Source organism: Drosophila arizonae, chromosome 4 (assembly GCF_054131065.1).
Source record: "Drosophila arizonae isolate 15081-1271.41 chromosome 4, UAZ_ARI_1.0, whole genome shotgun sequence".
NCBI classification, from domain to species: domain Eukaryota; kingdom Metazoa; phylum Arthropoda; class Insecta; order Diptera; family Drosophilidae; genus Drosophila; species Drosophila arizonae.
The window spans coordinates 6,000,835-6,019,724 of record NC_142924.1 but is presented as its reverse complement, the minus strand read 5'-3'; the positions used below and the strand labels follow the sequence as shown (position 1 = coordinate 6,019,724).

The 18,890-nt window shown below is 43.1% G+C and overlaps 1 protein-coding gene across 5 annotated transcripts in view; it reads right to left on the bottom strand.

The window, feature by feature from the left end:
• Rbp6 (RNA-binding protein 6) overlaps window positions 1–18,890 on the bottom strand; it is a 205,749-nt gene that overhangs the window by 16,530 nt on the left and 170,329 nt on the right. For 4 of the 5 annotated variants that reach the window (XM_089467844.1, XM_089467843.1, XM_089467845.1 and 1 more), the window contains exons 7-9: window positions 10,916–10,964; window positions 4,092–4,174; window positions 3,934–4,018 (exon numbers count right to left, since the gene is read on the bottom strand). In XM_089467844.1, the coding sequence (XP_089323970.1) occupies window positions 3,934–4,018; window positions 4,092–4,174; window positions 10,916–10,964 (217 nt within the window). Of the gene's footprint in view, window positions 1–6; window positions 4,019–4,091; window positions 4,175–10,915; window positions 10,965–18,890 lie in introns of those variants that run through there. The other variant, XM_089467842.1, reaches the window with a different exon arrangement.

Sequence of the window (18,890 nt, the reverse complement as noted above, 5' to 3'; positions counted from 1 at the left end):
CTAAATATGGAGCATGAAAAACAAGAGAGAGCACGAAAAAAAGAGAGGCATAAACATAAATCAATTACTAACATTCATAAGTGCGCTGAGTTAAGAGCTAAGAGTACTCCTAGAAAACAAATAGATCAAAGAGATATATATGTTGGTATATAAAGTTATATATTCGATAAAAGTCTAAGTCTGTTCAACTATATATGTAGTATATAAGTTCTTAAAGTGTTTGTGTGTATGTATGTGTGTGTGTGTGTACTTAATGATCTAATTGTGTGTGTTAACTAAATAATAATCGATTAACATTTATCGATTATTATATACTATATACTAATATATATGTAAGTACTGCTGTTAGAGAGTTCGACAGATTCTAAAATGTTTTTTTTTTTGGAGCAGCTTTTTCTTCCATTAACAGCCTCGACTTGCTGAGCTATAGTTAAGAATATATAGAGAGTTACATCTGTTGTACCATCGATATTAAAATATATATATATCTATTAATGTATATATAAATAGATATGACACAATTCTAAACACTTAGTTATATATATGTTTATATAGAGTTGTTTAAATATAGTTGTAAATACGTAGACATTGTTTACTAGAAAGGAAAACAAAAAACACACATTGAAATACTATGCTAAAATGTAAATACTAGACTGTAAATTAGTTAATTTGTTCACTAGTGTAGTTGTTCGAGGCGGGGCGAACATGAAAGCATTTCTAAAGCCTCGCTGCGCATTTCTACAAAATGTCACAGATTCCCGAGGTCTATTGCGTTTCATTGGCCCACAACTAATTAAATGAATTCAAAAGTGTTTACACACACTCACAAATTGACAAAGAGGAAATGAGAAAAAATGCACTACAAAAAAAAAGTGGTTGATAAATAAACCAAAAAAAAAAAACATCGTAAACAATTAAATAGCAAAAAACAATTTGACAGCTAGTTGAAAAAATGTTAAATGTTAATTAAAATAGATTTTCGTATTTGTTTTCTTTTTTTTTTTTTTTTTGGAAATGTTTAATTTGTTTTCTTATTTGTTTTTTTTTTGTGCTCCATGGCTGTCATCAATCATTCAATCAATCAATCAATTATTCGTTCATCATTTTGCATCATTTCCTGTGCGAAGTCCTTGTTGTTGTAGCTATTGTTGTTGTTATTGTTGTTGTTGTCTTGTTGAACTTAGTCTTAGATACGTATGAGTACACCATTACAATGGACAACAAGTAAGAATGTTGCAAGTCGAGCATAGCCGACTATATAATGCTCGTTTATGAATGAAAAAGTTGCAAAATTATTCAAGAAACTTTGGAGTTTTTCGATTTATCAATATGAGTTTATCTATTATAAGTCTCTACGGTAAAATTTGGATAATTTTCGTTGCGTAGCTGAGCAATTAGAGTAGCCAACAAGCCACGCCCCTAAAGGGCATGCACTTATCACTTTTTAAGTTCAGCTATCAGATAAACTGTAGCAGGATTTTCATTGTATGTTCTGCACTCACTGGGCGTATACTTAATATTTGAGCTCAGAGACTCGGACAAAGTGGCAGACCAACCCAATATACCCTCTTTCACCTCAGCTAAACGAGCATAAACATTCAAGTATTAGCTAGCAGTTAACTTGAGGCGCTTAATGCGCTTAGCAAGTAAGTAAATGTTTTCATTTATATATATATATAAATAAATGTATATATGTATGTATATAATCAATAGCTAAAGTTCATGTTTAAGTCAAATATTAATGTCTAAGTAGATGTACATATATATAAATGTATATGTGTGGGTGTGTATGCATCAGTTATTAATTGGCCAACAGCTGGTAATTCTGTGAGAGGCTTTTGCGCTTCAGTTGACATTGTCAATTTACCAGTGTTGTGAAATCTTCAAATTGTACAGACGGACGGACGGACAGACTGAGAGAGACAGGCAGCTGCCAATCTAATGCCAGCTTCGGTCACTACGTTTGCGACTTTCAAATTGTTTAACTAAAATGTTTGACACACAAACACACACATACACACAGATTCTTATGTGTGTGTGTGTGTGTGTGTGCGTAAGCCTGTCGGCTTTATTTGTTGCCTACTTAAATGCGGCTTTACTTAAAAGCTAATTTTGATACATTTGCTAATTTATGACATTATTATATTGTAAACGTTAATTATATTCGGTTCTACAGTTGTTATTCATTTTGAAGAGCTATTTTTGTATGAGCTGAAGTTGGAATATATAATAAATATACATATATATATAGTATATATTGTATATAGAGTTGATAAATGTTAGTTATACAAATATTAGAAATATATATGTGATTGATTTTTCTTATTCTTTTTCTTTGTTTTCCTTTTTTTGACATTACTTCTTTCTCAATTTGAATTTTCATCATATTTTCATATTCAGTTCTTACGTTCTAGTGTTGTACAATGTCTAAGACTTACACGCAGCTTGATTTACAGTTACGTTTTACTGTTACATGTATAATATTACGTTCGTCGCTAAGTTAACACTAAGCATCGATAGGTAATCGAAACGTTGAGCAAAAACATCTATGCAGCTCTCTAGGAACTGCACTTAATTAATTAATTTTGTTCATTTTTTTCATTTAGTAATTTTTTTTTTTTTGTTAAGCCTAAATCTTAAAACAAAATTTCTTAAGCTCTAGAGAAATAAACGAATGCGTTACGCTAATTTAAATTTTTAGAAATTAAGTATATAACATATATCGATAATACGCGATAATACGGCGCGTCCTATCGATTAGACACAGTAATGTATGTAGATATGTATGTACATTTAAATATGTATGTATGTATGTACGTATGTATGTATATTTATGGAGCATACATGGCTAGGGAGAATCATACACGTTTTAGACCTAAGACCTAAGTATAAGTAATGCGACACGTTCGCGCTTTGGACATTGAGACGGAATGAGAGTTCAAATTTGTGTGCGTGTGTGTGTGTGTGTGAGTGTGCGTGTGTGTATATCAGACATTAAGCTGATTGGAAACCGCCTGCCCTTGGGCCTGCTCTAATATATGCGCGGGACGGCGGCTCACTGCGGCCTTGGCGGTCAGATGCCGGGCAGCTGATAGAGAGAGGCAGCTGCTGCCGTCTCGAGGCTGGCGGGCATCGCCAGCAGCTCGCTGAGCGGATAGTGGGCAGCGGCGAGGGCTGCATTTTGGCGCAGCTGCGCCTGCTGGGCGGCTGCTGCGGCCGCCGCTGCCGGCGCCGTGAGCGCGCCCAGGGTGGGCGTGGCCCGTAGGCCGTTGCTGACGGCGGCGGCGGCCAGCAGGCGCTTATAGCCCATCACAGCAGCCGCGTCCGCGTGGAGCGAATTGGCCAAGGCGACATTGTTCTGTGTGGCATTCGCAGCAGCTGCGTATTGCAGCAGCGAGGGGGCGCCGCCGGGCGTGGCATTGGACAGCGGCAAGAGCGAAGGTGCGCCGGCGGCAGCGGCTACAACATGTGCGAGCGATTGCTGCTGCTGCTGTTGCTGCTGCTGTTGATGCTGCTGGGCGGCCACAGCAACTGCCTGCTGTTGCTGCTGCTGCTGTTGCTGCTGTTGCGTGGCAGCTGCGGCCGCTGCGGCCACGGCAGCGGCTGAAATGTGCGTGGGCAGCGGGTAGGGCGTGTAGCGCAGCGAGGCGGCCGCTGCGGCGGCGCCCAGCAGCTGCTGGTGGTGATGATGATGGTGTGAGTGTGAGTGTGGATGTGTGTGTGGATGTTGTTGCTGTTGCTGGTGGTGTGAATGGTGTTGCTGTTGTTGCTGCTGTTGCTGCTGCAGCGCGGTGGCGGCAGCGGTTAAACTACTGGGCAAGAGGGCGGCGGCGGGCGTGCCGGCAGCAGCAGCAGCAGCTGCAGCCGTTGCCGCCGCCGCCGTTGCCGTCGCCGTCGCCTGATTTGCGTGGCTGCCCCAGACTACCAACTCACCGTAAGCGGAACGACCGGCCGCCCGTGTCTTGGCCAGATTTGCCGGCAGCATTACCTCCTTGGGCTGCGCCTTCTTGCACTCGACCTGGGGAGCAACGGGATTAGATATATGGAATAACGGCGCAGCATTTCGTTTCATTTGGCTTCGCTCCACTTACCATTTTGTTGTTTATCTCATGGAAATGAATTTCACAAACTTTGTCTACCACATCTTCGCTTTGAAATGTAACGAAGCCAAAACCTGCAAAAAATCAAACAAACAAACAAATAAGAGAGCTGAAATAGCCGAAAGAGTCAGTGAGTCGGAGAGTCACTGAGTCGGAGAGTCAAGGCAAGTTGAAGAATGGGCAAACAAGTTTAAGAGCTGCAAAAATTGAACGAAATATGCTTTTGTGCGAGCGGCTAAATAATTTACTCAAGTGTCGAGACTGAGACGAGCCCAGACAGCCAGCCAGCCAGCCTGCCAGCCAGGCCACTGCCACTGCCACAGTCTTTCCTTCTCTGCACCACTTCAGCTCCACCCGCTGCCCGCCATCCACCTCTCTGCACCTCCCGCTTTTTCCCTCCATGCGCCCCTTGGCTGACCTCAATATGCGGCAGGGACTCAAGTGCCGCCTGGGCAGAGTAATTCAAACACTGCCCAGCTCCCAGTTTACATAGCAAACTTTGCCCAGTTCTGGAAATAACCCAGCCGAGTGCATAATAAGTTTGTCATGAAGTTTTTACCTCCCTCCCCCCACCCACCTGACCAACACTACTACAACGCCCCACTAACTACTCTGCATGGAACTGCTGATTCAGCGCATTCAACGGCCCCCATTCAATTTCTATGCCGAAATTTTTAGTTAATTTCTGCCAAAATTTAGAGTCTTTTATAGGCTGCTGCGAGAGTGGGCCAAATGCCAGTTCAAAACTATGCTGCGTTGGCTAGGGCTGACACTAACGAAATATCGATAAACAATATGCCAGCGAACGTTGTTCAGCACTGACTCAGGAGTTTAGCTGCGTATAACTTTTGAATGGTTTCTTACTTAAAAGCAAGAAACAAGCTAAGATGAGTTAAAAAGTTGATCGATTACAGAACATAACTTCTGAATGCTATAGCCAAAAATTGATGGATTATAGACGAAACTCTTAGATTGAATATTCTGGAAATCTATAGCATAGAGATGATCGAATAGTTTTTGTACAGTGTAGAAGTATCTCTATGAATAATATGCTTCATTATATAGCCTTTCATAATCGTTGGCTTCATTGAGTGGATCTAGTTAGTGATGATACTTAAACATGGACAGGATATCGATATTATCGAAACTATTAAAAATAACTTAGGAGTAATTAAGCTAAAAGAAAAGCTTTTAGAAAAGAAACTCTTTAGATATGCCATAAAATACACATAACTATCGAAAATTAGCTATAGATTGTTGTTTACGATGTTCTAGCTATATATTTGTGGAACATCTCAAGTTCGTATGCTAACTTAACCTAGCTTGTAATGCTTGTTTACATGAAAAAGGAAACCCAAGGACAACAAAGAACCAAAATGTTTTTCGTTAGTGTGCGTGTGTCGATGTCTGTGTGTGTGTGTGTGCTGTTGCTTTTAGCTTTCGCTTTGGTCTTATCGAGGTTTTTCAATTAGCGCAATTGTCTGAGATTTGGCCGGGCCAAAAGGACTGTGCAATTAGCAAGGCCAAGTGCAGACACCTCATGCCACGCCTTCCAACATCGACTTTGCTTTCTGTCTCTGTCTGTGTTTGTGTGTGTGTGTGGGTGTGTGTGTGTTTGCCTTGGCATGCGGGCGTTGGGCGTAGCTGACAAATTAGTTGAAACAAGTAACAGTAAACACGCAGGCTTATTAGCGACATGTGCTGCTTTCCTTTAACTCTCCAGTCCCCCCTCTCTCTCGCTCCCTCCTTCCCATTCTCTCTCTCTAGTTCTGCTTGCAACAACTTGTGGGCGTTGAGAGTCTTCAGCGTTCTCTCGCCCACTTACTCATTCTCCCTCCCTCTCTCTCTCTCTCTCTCCTTTCCACTCACTCTGTGCCTGCTGTGTTTGTGTTTGTTTTAATTATATAAAATTAGCGCACGTTGCAAGTTGCACGTAGTTGTTGCCACTTTGGTAGCTGCTGCCACAGGCGCTGCGCCTCCGCTCATGCTGGGGGCTCCTTTTTGGGCTGGCTCTGCTCCTGCTGCCTCTGACCACTCATAAATCAGTCGAGCGTCGACCGAGTGGCTAGCAAATGAAGCCAGCAATTTCTTTTTTGGCCTCCTGCTCTGTTCGCCATCTTCGCCTCGTGCCACGCCATGCCCTGCCATGCCCCATTGGCCGCCCACACGTAACTCAATCAAAAATGTATCTGCCGGCAACAAATGCGGCGCGGCTGGCATGAAAAATGCCCCGGCGGCTGGAGTCGCTCTGCTAGTTAATTCTGCGGCTGCTTTGCTGCCATTTTTACCTGTCGAAAATTTCCCGCAGGACGCCGAGTGCCTGACGATGCCTTTGCCAACTGCACAAATTGCACACTCATGCATGTTATTGCCAAGTAACGGCCACAGATATGCCATATATGCACACACTCTCATATGTAGCTCTGTGTGTGCACACATGTGGAGACACTGGCTGGAGTGGGGAGGGCGCGTGGCAGGTTGCCTGCCAGCTGTTATGACTGCGCAGCGCCGGCTTGCCAAAAAACGAGAAAAATTACAAAATTTTCAATTTTAATATTAGTAGCGGCTGGCGACGCCAACTGCCAACTGCCAACCGCCAACTGCTATTGCTCCACTCACCCACCGCACCACACCCGCACCCGCACTAACACCTCGACTGCAGCCCTACGCCCCATCGCCCCATTCATCCTCCTCAACCGGCTGTTTAGGCGCACGTTGTGCATGTCCTTGGCTTGCCAAATGAAATTCATAGCATAGTTCAGGCCGCTGCTGTCGTGTATCCCATATCAGCTACAGTAGTAATTGTGCCAAGTGCAACATTTCCAACTCAATAGCCAGCAATGCGCATAGAAATATGATTCTTAAACATTTTCATTTGCATTTCTGCAACTGATTTTATTTATCGATCAATTTGTGTGGCAAACTTAGCTCAGCTTTGCTCGACTTTTGTAATCACATTTAATATTAAATATTTAAGCATCTAGTTTAAGCACTTCTAACCACCTCTGGCATCTATGAATATTCTTAGCGTATATTATTATTTTGTATTATTATTATTCTTATAGTCTCTATATGCTTATCCTCTTATACTCTACTCTTATACTATGATCCTATGCTCGTTTTTGTAGTTATGTGTCTCCGCATTCTTTACTGCATCTCGTTCAAGTGGATAGTCTAATGTCCATAGTTTTATCTGTCTTTCTAACTATCATCTTGAGAAAACTGACTCTTTCCCAAATACACACTATTTTTTCTATAGCTAATTCCTGTCATAGCCCTTATATATATACGTTTATATAAAGAAGATTTATCGATACTGAACATACTTTCATATCCGTCAATACTTTTGTATCTATTGTAAAATTGAGTTAAGAAAACTCAAGTCAAGTAGATGATTCCGTTATTTATTATTGCATTTTTCACAATCCACTTCCTTGCCTCTTCTACGTTCCTTTAGCCTAGTTGCCCATCTGCTAGTGACTACTGTACTTGCAGCTGTTCTTGCTGTTGTTGCAGATGTTAGTGTGCCAGCCTATATTGTTTTATGGCATATTCATATAGTTTTCGTTGCTGCCCTGCCACGAGGCCCCCGTCAAATCGCTTACGTTTTACTTTTTCTATTTTTTTTATTTTTATTTTTTTTTGGGGCCAACTGCAGCCGTTAGTTGGAAAAACGTCGTTGCAAGTTGCAGTGACCAGGCTTACATTTCACTAGCTGTACGCCTCTCTCTCTCTCATTCTCTCGCTCTCGCACACTCTGTGTTGTCTGTCTGTGTCGACTGTCTTTCTGTCCGTCCGTCTGTCGCTGCACACATGATTTATGAATGAGTAACAAACTTGCTGCCGTGTAGCCCGAGCAACGTCTTTGCTCGCCTGCTTCATTTTTTTTCTTTTCGTTCGCTTCTTTATTATAGTTGCTGTCCTGTTTCTGAACGCCAGCGTATCTGTGTGTCTGTGTCTGTGTGTGTGTGCACACGCTGGCAATTGCCACATGTACGCTAGAAGATGGGCACCTTCTCCACTTGGATCGATAAAATGCAATTACAGGCATATCGCAAGTGCCAGTAGGCAGCTACCGGGCGGGCAGTCGGAGTAGTCGGGGCAATCGGAGCAGTCGGAGCAGCCCTGGAGTGTCTGCTAGTCCAACTCATGGCAAAAGGTCGTCCATCGTTCGGCTTGTATAAAAAGTCGCCATCGCCATCGTCGTCATTGTGGCTAGAGCTACAACTAATACCCTTTGATTAACGACACACATTTTCTATTGACTCGCAGCGAAAGCGTCGCCTCGAGTGGGGGCGGCTCGATTGGCTGTTGGCCATGTTGCTGTCCGTGGCTGGGTCGCTGGGCCACTCGCTGAGTGTGGCCTGTGAAGTTGGGCAGTTGGTCTTGGCTAACTAACAACGCCTGCATATTTCATCATATGTACTCTGATCGACCTAGGCAATTGTAATTTGCGAAATTGCCGTGTCCTGCCGGTCATGTCAATAGCAGTCTAACGTCTTCCATGTCATATTCATGGGGAAATCACTAAAACGAGGCTATGCACATTAAATGCTATTTTTAACCCAAAGAAAAAAGAAGCAGAAGAAGAAGAAGAGAAAACCTAGAAAACCACTGACAATTTAGCTGTCATGCTATTATCTGAGTTTAAATTTGAGTTTGAGTTCGTATTGGAAGTAATAAAAAATAAAAAGGATATTTAAATACTTCATCAATATTGTGCACGAATCAAGGACAAACCGCTTTCACTTCGGCAAATTGTTGTAAAATTGCAGCGAGCTCGCCAAGTGGATTATGAATCATAGTATATCGAATGGAAAAAGCAAATGTTGACTGAATTAAAAATGAAATCAATTTGTTATACTATAAACATTGAGCTGTAAAATTGCTTCAGCTCAGCCAGAGTTCGCTCAGAATTCTCAGTTTTTGTTACACATGCGAGATTTACATGAAAATTTCATTTACTAAATTCATTTCTCGATCTGGACTGAAAGCTACTCAAGTTTTAGCTCTAACTGTTTCTTTTTTTACTGAAAATAATTCCTGGAAATTTTACTGCTGCTGCTGCTGCTGCTGCTGCTGCTCTGTAAATAGCTATTTATTTGATTTTAATTTGAAATGGGAATTGCGCTTGGCAATCAGGCCAAAGAATTAATAATATTATTGCCTCTCTCGGCGCTGTCTTCTGCTTTATATACTCGAATAAATCTGCATCGTTGGCAATTTGCAGTTTTATATCTTACTCATGCATTATCTCTGAACAGTTGTTGCGCTACGCCGCCTCTTCCGCTTGCTCCTCTTGCCCCCTTGCTACCCTCCGCCTCTTGCTCTCTCTCTTCCTCTCTCATTGTTCAGCTGCAGCAACACATAATTTTTAAATGGGGCGCTGCTTGTTTTTATTGCCATTTGCAAAGGCTGCGCTGCTCCTGCTCCGGCTGCTCCTGCTGCTCCTCCTGCTGATTCTGAGTTGAGTTTTTGTGTTTTTCATATGACTGCATCATGATGCAGCATTCGGTACTCCAGCGTCCAATTAAACGAAATGTTCTGTGGGTCGCGTTCGCCTCTGCCGCTGCCTCAGCCTCTGCTGCTGCTGCTGCTGCTGCTTATCTCTCGGCGGCGCCCCGAAGTATGCAACAATTTTTTATGGGCCGCATACAAGCAAAAATCATGTTTCCTTATTCCCGTGTGCGTAATTTGGTTGGACAGCGGCTCCAACTACATGAGGCCAGCAAGTTAACAAGGCCAGCCATGAACTCTCTCTGTGTGTGTGTGAATTGTTCATGCGCTGTCTGAGTGTGTGTGTGTGTAGAGCAACTATAGAGGCAACTATTGATGCATGCACGACTGTCCAGCTGTCTGGATGTCTGTGTGTGTGTGTGAGCGGCTAATTACTTTTGGGCCACGACATTGTTAGCCGACTATGTCTCTCTCTCTCCCCCTCTCTCATTCGCTCTGTCGTCCTGTGTGTGGGCGTGTACGGCTTCGGCTGCAAAATGGACACATCAATCTTAATGTGCCTCGGCTGTCTCAGGTGGAAGCTGCTGCTGCTGCTCCAGCTGCTGCGCCTCCTGTCACATGTCAATGGGCGTTCGCAATGCGAATTTTCGGCGCGTCATTTAAAACTTTAATAAGCAAAATTGACAACGACAAGCAGCCGACCCGGCATGGCACGGCACGGCCCACGCCCACACCCACGCCTACGCCCATGGCCGAAAAAGAAGAGAACGGACTCACTCGTGCGCTACAAGTTCGTGTAGCGGATGTGCGCTGGAGATTTAAGCCTTTGCCGGACAGCGAGTCTCAGTCCCAGCCCCGCCCACTCAGTCGCCCGCTGAGCTGTATGTGCGGGCTATATCCGGTTGCATTGCACAGGTAATCTTTACGACTAACTCGCTCTCTCTCTCTCTATCTCTCATTCTCTCTATCACTCTCTCTCATGCTGTTAGCCTGACCATTTTAATGCCACGTTTTTACAGACACCAAAATGAAACTGTATTAGCTCTGTTTGTGCTCGGCTATCTGTAACGGTATCTGTCATGCATTGACAGCGCAATGCGCAACAACAAAAAGAGGAAAAATGAAAAAGCAGAAGCGTTCGCACTTCCGGCTTGCCCGTCTTCTTCTGCATCGTTAAAGCCCGGAAACGAAGCAGCACAAAAAATGAAAGAATATATCGACAATAACAACAAAAACAAGAGCCGGAATCGAGTCAATGTGTGTTATTATAACGAACTGTATTATTAACGCTTATCGCTTATCGCTTATCGCTTATTGTTTATCGTTTATCGCTTATCGTTTATCGTTTCAGTGCTCACCTCTGTGCCGATTGGTCTGCTTGTCAAACATCAGCATTGCGTCCTCGATCTGCAAATAGAAAAATGCGAGAAGAAAATGAATAAAAAGTTGTGGCAAATTTTTGTTCTTTGTTTTTCGCTATTTCTCTCACTCACTCTCTCTCTCTCCATCTCTCCACCTCTCACTTTTCTTATTTTTTGTAAGTTATCAGTGCGCGCAACTCAATTAATGGCCGACTAAAAGCACTGAGCAGACAAAACTGTTGCTAATTGCAAAACTGAGCGCCAACAATGGCCAACACACACACAGACACACACACACTAGCACACACACCCACAGAGACACTCGACAGAGCTCTGGGCAAAAGTTTTTGGCCATTATGACGCAAACGCAAAGGGCAACTTATAATGATAGTTGACTGACTGACAAAACCAGCCCAAACTATGCAGCTAACTAAGCGAACAGACTTTGGCCAGTTTGCCTTCAATGATGAACTGCAGCAGACTTTCTTTAACTTTCCCATATATACATATATATATAGATAGATAGATAGATAGATAGATATAGACATGCTGCTTTATTATCATACGCTAATTGATAGATTTTTATTGCTAAATAGAGTTGAGCCAGAGTTGGACGCTAATTGTTTTATAATCGCTTGGCCAAACTTGTGGCCTGGCTAAGACATTAGCCGAGATGCTTTTAAAGAGTTAATTAAGAGAACTGAGACTCCAAAGATCCACTCTTCGCCCAGTTGTAACGGTAATGCGTAAAGGATCTGCCAAGGATATGCAACCTTTTCGCGCTTTTACAGCTTCGTTAATCAGAGCTGCGGCTACCTTTGTATATAGAATATAAATTATTAATTAAATCTTGCTTGGCTATTGAATTACTTGAGCTCAGGCACTTTTTATGCTCTTGCAGCTCTTTTGACACGCACTCACACCCACACACCCACACACCGACACACCCACACACGCACAGCAGCACGCCCACACACGCAGGCTGTCTCGCTCGCTCCTTACTCGATTACCATTCCTTGGTAGCTGGGTCTTTCATCTTGCTGCTATTCAATATCATAATATGACAACTTTTCGCTTTGGCCCTGACGCTAATTGCACTTTGGCTGTCAAAGTTGCGAGCGAACATTAATGAGCTGCCTGCCGCATGCCGCTTGCCGCATGCCCCGTGCCAGCAGCGATCCTGTTCGCGCTGCTTATGGCCATTGATTAAGTTTAATCAATGAGCTTAAGGCAACTTCTGTGCATTGTAATTAAAGTGCAGCAGCAACCCAATTGACGACGATAACAACAGCCTTATAAAAATTAATTAAGCCGCAGTTGAACCTCGAGCTCGATGCAACTTGCAGTTGCATTTAACGGGCACCAGAAATACAAAGACAGAGACAGAGACAGAGAGAGGGAGTGAGTGAGTGAGTGAGTGAAAGAGAGAGAAGGGCAAAGGGCGAGTCATGACTGAGTGGGAGCGCACAACATTGTTTTTCAATTAACAATCAACAACAATGCCGCAACAATGCGCGTACAAAACCATCAGGCGAAGGTTGCCCCGGCCCCAAATGAGACAAAAATTACCTGCCACAGTGGCAACTGCAATTGCACCATTGCAATTGTTGTTGTTAATTAAGCGGGCAACAGTTGCTGACGACTGTTGCTGCCGCTGCCGCTACCGCTGCTGCTGCTGCTGCTATCAATGCAGCGGCCAGGCCCATCATAATTACGCCAGACTGGGTCGCTGGCTCATTATGTTGCTGTTGTTACCGTGTGGGCGGAGGGGCGGGCGGCAAACTTTAATTCTATTAGCAAAATGTTAAATGTGCATGGCCACAAGTGGGCGTGGCACTGGCGCTGGCACGCTGCGTAATTTTATTTAAATCTGAATTCATTAATTCGTCATAATCCCCAATCATTGCGCCGCCTGCGTTGAGAACTTCAAAAAGCCATCAACGACAGACGTTGCTTACTACTAGATCCTTGGAGTAAGCCCAATCGGACGCGCTCTGTCTCTCTCTCTCTCTCTCTCTGCCTCTCTCTCACACTCACTCTGTCTCGCTCTGTGCGCTGGGCTAGTGGCTGCCATTCATTTGGCTCATTTTGTGTATAAAAATGCTGCGCCCGCTGAAAACGGCGTCGCTTCATTATCGTAATCGTTATATAAAACAGCGGGCAGGCGACGACGACGACGACACTTGTCTGTGTGGGTATATGTGTGTGTGTCGGTGTGTGTGTTTGTGCGCGTGTGTTTTATGCGTTTTGCGGCACATTATGTGGCTGTATCCTAGACGAAGTCGCTGCGGCTGTGGCGGCTGCTGCTGCTGCTGTTCCTGACATTAATGAATGTTGCCGACCGAAAAAATATATATATAAACAGAAATATGTATATATATTCGCTTGAGCTGCGCCCCCGTTGAATGTGGGCAATGGGCGAAACGAGATGAAACTTAAAAGCAGCCATTGACAGGCAGAGCGCAGAGAGCCCAGGTGCTGCAGCAACTACATATGCTCATATATGCAGCTAGTCTAACTATCTACACATATGTTTAACCAGCTCTGACAGCTGTTACCAGAGACATTTTCTACTGTAAACGACTATCCAACTAACCTGTGAGTCACTGGAGTACTTAAAATATTAAAGTATTGTGGAATGAGGATGCTTGGGATAGAGTTAAACTGGTTAAGTGGTAAGCTAAAACTATAGCAATAAAATATCATTACTGGAATTTAATATTGTGATGTAACATTATAAAACAATGAGTAAAGTCTGCTAAAACTGGTCTACTTCGGCTGAATACAGCCCAATCGGCGCTTGTTACATCTGAGAGCTCTACAAAACATTATCCGATTGCGTTTGCGTTCGAGCTGCGCTGCTCTCATTGCTCGCTGCTCTGCGCTAATTATCGCTCCGAAGGGAAGAGGGAGACAAAAAAGCTGCAGCGAAACGTAGTGTCGAATGTTGCTGTGAGCGTGTGAGCGGGATAGACTCTCCACAGAATGCGAATAGAAATGAGCGAAAAGTGCAAAATATGCAAACAGGGAATTCGAATAAGAAAATGAATAAATTCGAATGGCGGGCGATCAAATGGATACAGGCGTAACATATACTTATTCATTTTACACTTACAAAATCTTGTTAAATTTGTAAAAATATATAAATGGACAAAAAATTAACTATATACTTTAGTAAATCTTAAAAATGCCTTAAATTTGGTATTTTTATATTCATTTATATAGTTTACATATTGTGGTATTTTTGAAGAAGCCTATGCCTATGCTCAAAAAGGCCATACATTTGGTATTTTAATATTCATATAAATAATTTACATAATATGATATTCTTGAAGCAGCAGCAATAATATGCTAATTTTCATTTATATATTAAACAAGTACAATGGCCAAAAACTGCTCAAGTCACAATAGATTGCCAATCGATAGCAGCAAACTTTACAATTGATTTTAAATTTGTGAATATTTAGGTATTTAAAGTTTGGCCCTTTTTTTTTAAAACAATTTCCATATGCCCAAATATTACATTTGCCTTTTGGACCAACAAAAATAGAAAATTACAAAAATTACCTGAAAATTCCCTTTGCATATGCATTCAAGAGCAGCTCAGACTTATCTAACGTACATTCTACTGCCTCGGGAGGTATGCCCAGCCAGCACTTACTTTTATGCAAACTAGCGTGAAATTGTGGCGAAATTGATTTTTGCTCAACTTTTTACCTTTTCGTCTCGTTAAATCAGCGACGGCAGCCGTAGCCGCAGCAGCGCAGCAGCGCAGCAGCAGCAGCAGCAGAAGCAGCAGCCGCAGCGGCGGCCACTCGAGCGACTAGAAAGTCCTTCAGCGAAAACTTTTAACTGGATAATTTACAGTAATTCATCTTGCTGTCGCTTTCCTGCGGCTTTCTTTTTCTATTTTATTTTTTTTTTTTTCGTGTTGAGAGCGAGAGCGAGAGACACTTTATGCAGCGCTTGATTGCGACAATTTATACGGCGTCCGGCTTGGCTTTTTGGGCATATTGACAGAGGGGCAAAAAAAAAAAAAAAAAAAAAAAAAGGATGGCGGAAATTTTAAAGCTGCAGCCGCTGAATAGTCGCATTTAATGAAAGCTCAGCGGGGCAGCAGCTGCGGCTGTAGCTCTTGCAAAGTACACTTACACTCAACTCCACACACTCTACACTTACTTATACATATATATTTTATATATGTATATACATATATTTTTTTTTTGGCTGAATGAAAGGAAGAGACAAAAAAAATAGGGAGGAGCGAAGCGAAGCGAAATGAACTTTTTGGTAGCTGGACGTGCGAGTTGTCTAAGTGCCGGATTGGGGGATGGCACATCTTTCAAAAACTTTTGCCGGGGGACAGCAAAAAAACAGGCAGCAGTAGCTACTCTATATGCCAAATAGCAGTACGCACATACAGCATATATACTGTGCGTGTGTGTGTGTGTGCGTGTGTAAGGCACATGACTGCGTGTGGTTGAAATATAGATAAACTTTTTTAAGCTCGTATTTATTACATATTTGGCTGTAAGTAGAATTTAAGTTGCTTTTTGCCTTCGGCGACCCACGCGGCGTATGAGTAATGCGCATAGACAGGCAGACAGTGGAGGTAGTGGAGTGGGGGCAGCTGCTGCGCTGCTGGTGCACTCAAGCGATATGTTTGCGACAAATTTGCAATCAAAAACGCATCAATTGAGCTCGACAGCAGCAGCTCGGCGCATTAATGAGCAGGCCAGAGCACAGCACGGGCCATAGAAATATGTATATGTATATGCGATGTATATTTCAATTAAAAAAGGATTCCGATTTGTAATCCTCAACTTGATTTGTTGTTGCTGCTGCTGCTGCCTCTGCTCCTGCTGCTGCCTCTGCTCCTGCTGCTGCCTCAGCTCCTGCTGCTGCTATGCTAGTCATGAATCCGACGGACCCAACATTAGCAGCACGAATGAAACGCAAGTATGAATATTAAATTGTGTATGGAGATTTGAGCAATTAAGTGAAACAGAGACAGCAATAGCTAAACACAGACTGAGTGAGAGACAGAGAGAGAGAGAGAGAGAGAGAGAGAGGAAGAGAGAGACAGTGAGTGGGAATGAATGGCAACTGGCAATGATGGAAAAGCTTTTGCATAGTTTATGCCCTTGGCTTAGTAGATCAACTATTAATGGAAGAAAGAGTGAAATTTTATGGCACGCAAGCAGCGTCGAGGTGGGCACGGTGGGCGTGGCTGGGCAACTACAATCGGTATACAAAGCTGTCCTTAGTTAAGCAAAGGTCACGAGCAGCATACAAAGAGCGAAAAATATATTTACATATGAATGTTGCTAGTGTCCGTCCCTGTGTGTGTGTGTGTGTGTGTGTGTGTGTGTGTCTAGCTTGTCACGGAAATGAAGCAGAGTTTTTAATGCGGTTGACTGATTTGGGTTCTCAATTGAATATGGAGATGTTATAAGAGCACTGATACAGCAACAACAACAACAACAACAACAACAACAATGTGAATCGCCCCCAGCTACTCGTCCAGCTATAACTTAGTTATGCTCTTTGTATGTGGTCTACAATGGCTATCAAAGGTCAGAGTATCATAATAATATTATTCCTTTTGAAGCGTGTAAGTAAATCTGATGAGAATTTCATAAAGCTTCGCTCTGTGTGTTTATTTGTTTAAAGGTAAAATTTATGTAACTTAAGAGGTATGTCATGGTTTTACATAAAAGTAAATAGAGGCTTCTCCGCGATTCTCAAATATTTTAACAATATAAAACTGCATAACTTGATTTATAAATATAATTTTCTGATGAGCTTTGATAATATTCTCCATATACATATATGCTTATTGAGCTGTACCAGAGTTCGTAAATATATTTATTTAATTTGTATGCTTTAGGCTCTTCTATGCAAATCTCAAAGTATACATTTTGCATAACTTGAATTGTCGTAAATAGCTTCATCTATAAAGTAATGTCTGTTTTAACATCAGTATTATGGACATGCCAGCATTTACTCTGTACATCTACCGCTCTTCTCTGCAATTCTCAGTGTTTAATGTACTTGCTTTTATCATTTTCGGTAGCTTAACAGCCCCTCCGCTCGGCTATTATTACTGTTGAAAATGTTGTTGAAGTTATCTTTGAGGTAATAATAGCTGAGTTTCGCATTTTTCCTTTGGCTGATTGGGTCATTATTTGGCTGGTCGGGCGGGGCGGGGCAGGGCAGGGCATGAGCTTGCGTTGGGCCAAGTATTTTATAATCATGAAAAGCGCTACGCAAAGCCAGCAACTTGTCATCACTTTTAATGAGATGGCCACAGCAAAGTTTGCCACCTTTTTTCGTCGTCATCGTTGTTGTTGTTGTTGTTGTTGTTATTGTTGTTGCTGTTTCGCTAAGCTTTGCATGGGCGCACGCAAAGTCCACAGATTCACGCTAGCTACTAAAATTTAATTAATATCGATTTCGGATTTGAAAAGGTTCAGCTCCATTGGGGTCGGCTTTTGTAGCACACACACATACACGCACACCCATATACGCACACACACATACATAATGTAAAGGGCAGGCTTTGCGGCGGTCGAGCAACTTGAGAGAGGGTTATGCACCACAAAAAAGAAACTGAAGACGAGCGGACAAAAAGCGGCCCAGCATAAGAAGCTAAGAAGCTGTGGCGACGAGGGAGGCGATGGGCGGGGCAGTGGCATACAAAGATGTTACAGCTTAGGCAAGAGGCTTGCATGCCTCGGCAGTGAAAAACTTTTAATCTTTGCGAGCATAAGTAAGATATATGTACTTTGTGGAGTGCGATTCCACATGAGATCGCACAAAGCACAGCTATATATAAGAGTGTATATATGTCTGTGTGTGTGTGCGTGTGTGTGTTATGATTCAAAAGAAAGCAGCTGCTCAATATTTTGCAAAGTCTCTTGGACTGCAGACTTGCTTGAGTTGAAATTGAGATTTCTAATGGGATTGGATTTTCAGCTCCGGACAGCTGCTTAAGTTGGCCGGCCTTTATATACGTATATATGTATATATATTTGTGTGTGTATAAATATCTAAATGTATATGTCTATATGTACACGAAGCAGGCAAGTTGCTGAACAATTTTCGTTAATTAAAATATTTTCAATGTGTAGTTATATATGCTTGCTTGCTACGGCTGCTTCAGCTGGTCTGCAGCGTGGACCCCCAGGTCCTGGCAGCCTGCTAAGGATGCTCGAATTACAAAGCAAATTATAATTTCATGAAAGTTAAACGAGCAACTCTCTGCCCAGCTCAGCTTTGCTCGACTCGGCGCTGCGCTGCGCTGTGCTGCTCTGCTCTGCTCAGATCAGCTTGGGCCAATGCAGCGAGTGGATGTGGGCGTGGGCGTGGCGGACGTGGGCGGTGGCTGCGCACTTGAGTGCAAAGGTGGCACCGGGTCGCACCGCTGTGCCCAAAGATTGTGAATTAAACATGCTGAGATAGCGTGGGAGCTGCTGCCAGACAATGGGAGCGAAAGAGACAGCCAGCTGGTTGACCGGAAGCATTGGGCGAAGCCGAAAACGTAAAATAATAACAAGAACAAAAATAAAGCGCACGGGAAGAAACAAAAAAGAAGAAATGGCATTTTTTACTTTTATGTGTGCAAGTGCGAATTTATGTCTTTAATTATTCAACGCCTCATTTGTATGCGCCCAGTCCCAAGTTCCACTGCTGCCCCTCCCCCTGCACCCGCCGTGTGCTGCCTTGCTAAAATGCCAGCATGCATTTCCGTTTCCGGCCACCGCCAACATTGCATATGGCTGGCACACATGTGCATCATTCAATCCCTCTGCCTCTGCCTCCCTCTCTATCTCTCTCTCTCTCTCTCACTCTGGTTCTGTCTCGCTCGCAGGGCAATTGAAATTTCAACTGGCGCAAAAGTAATTCAATTCAACGGCAGCCCCGGAGACGTCGAGCAGCCAGCAGGCATCGACTGGCACTCCGAGTGAGA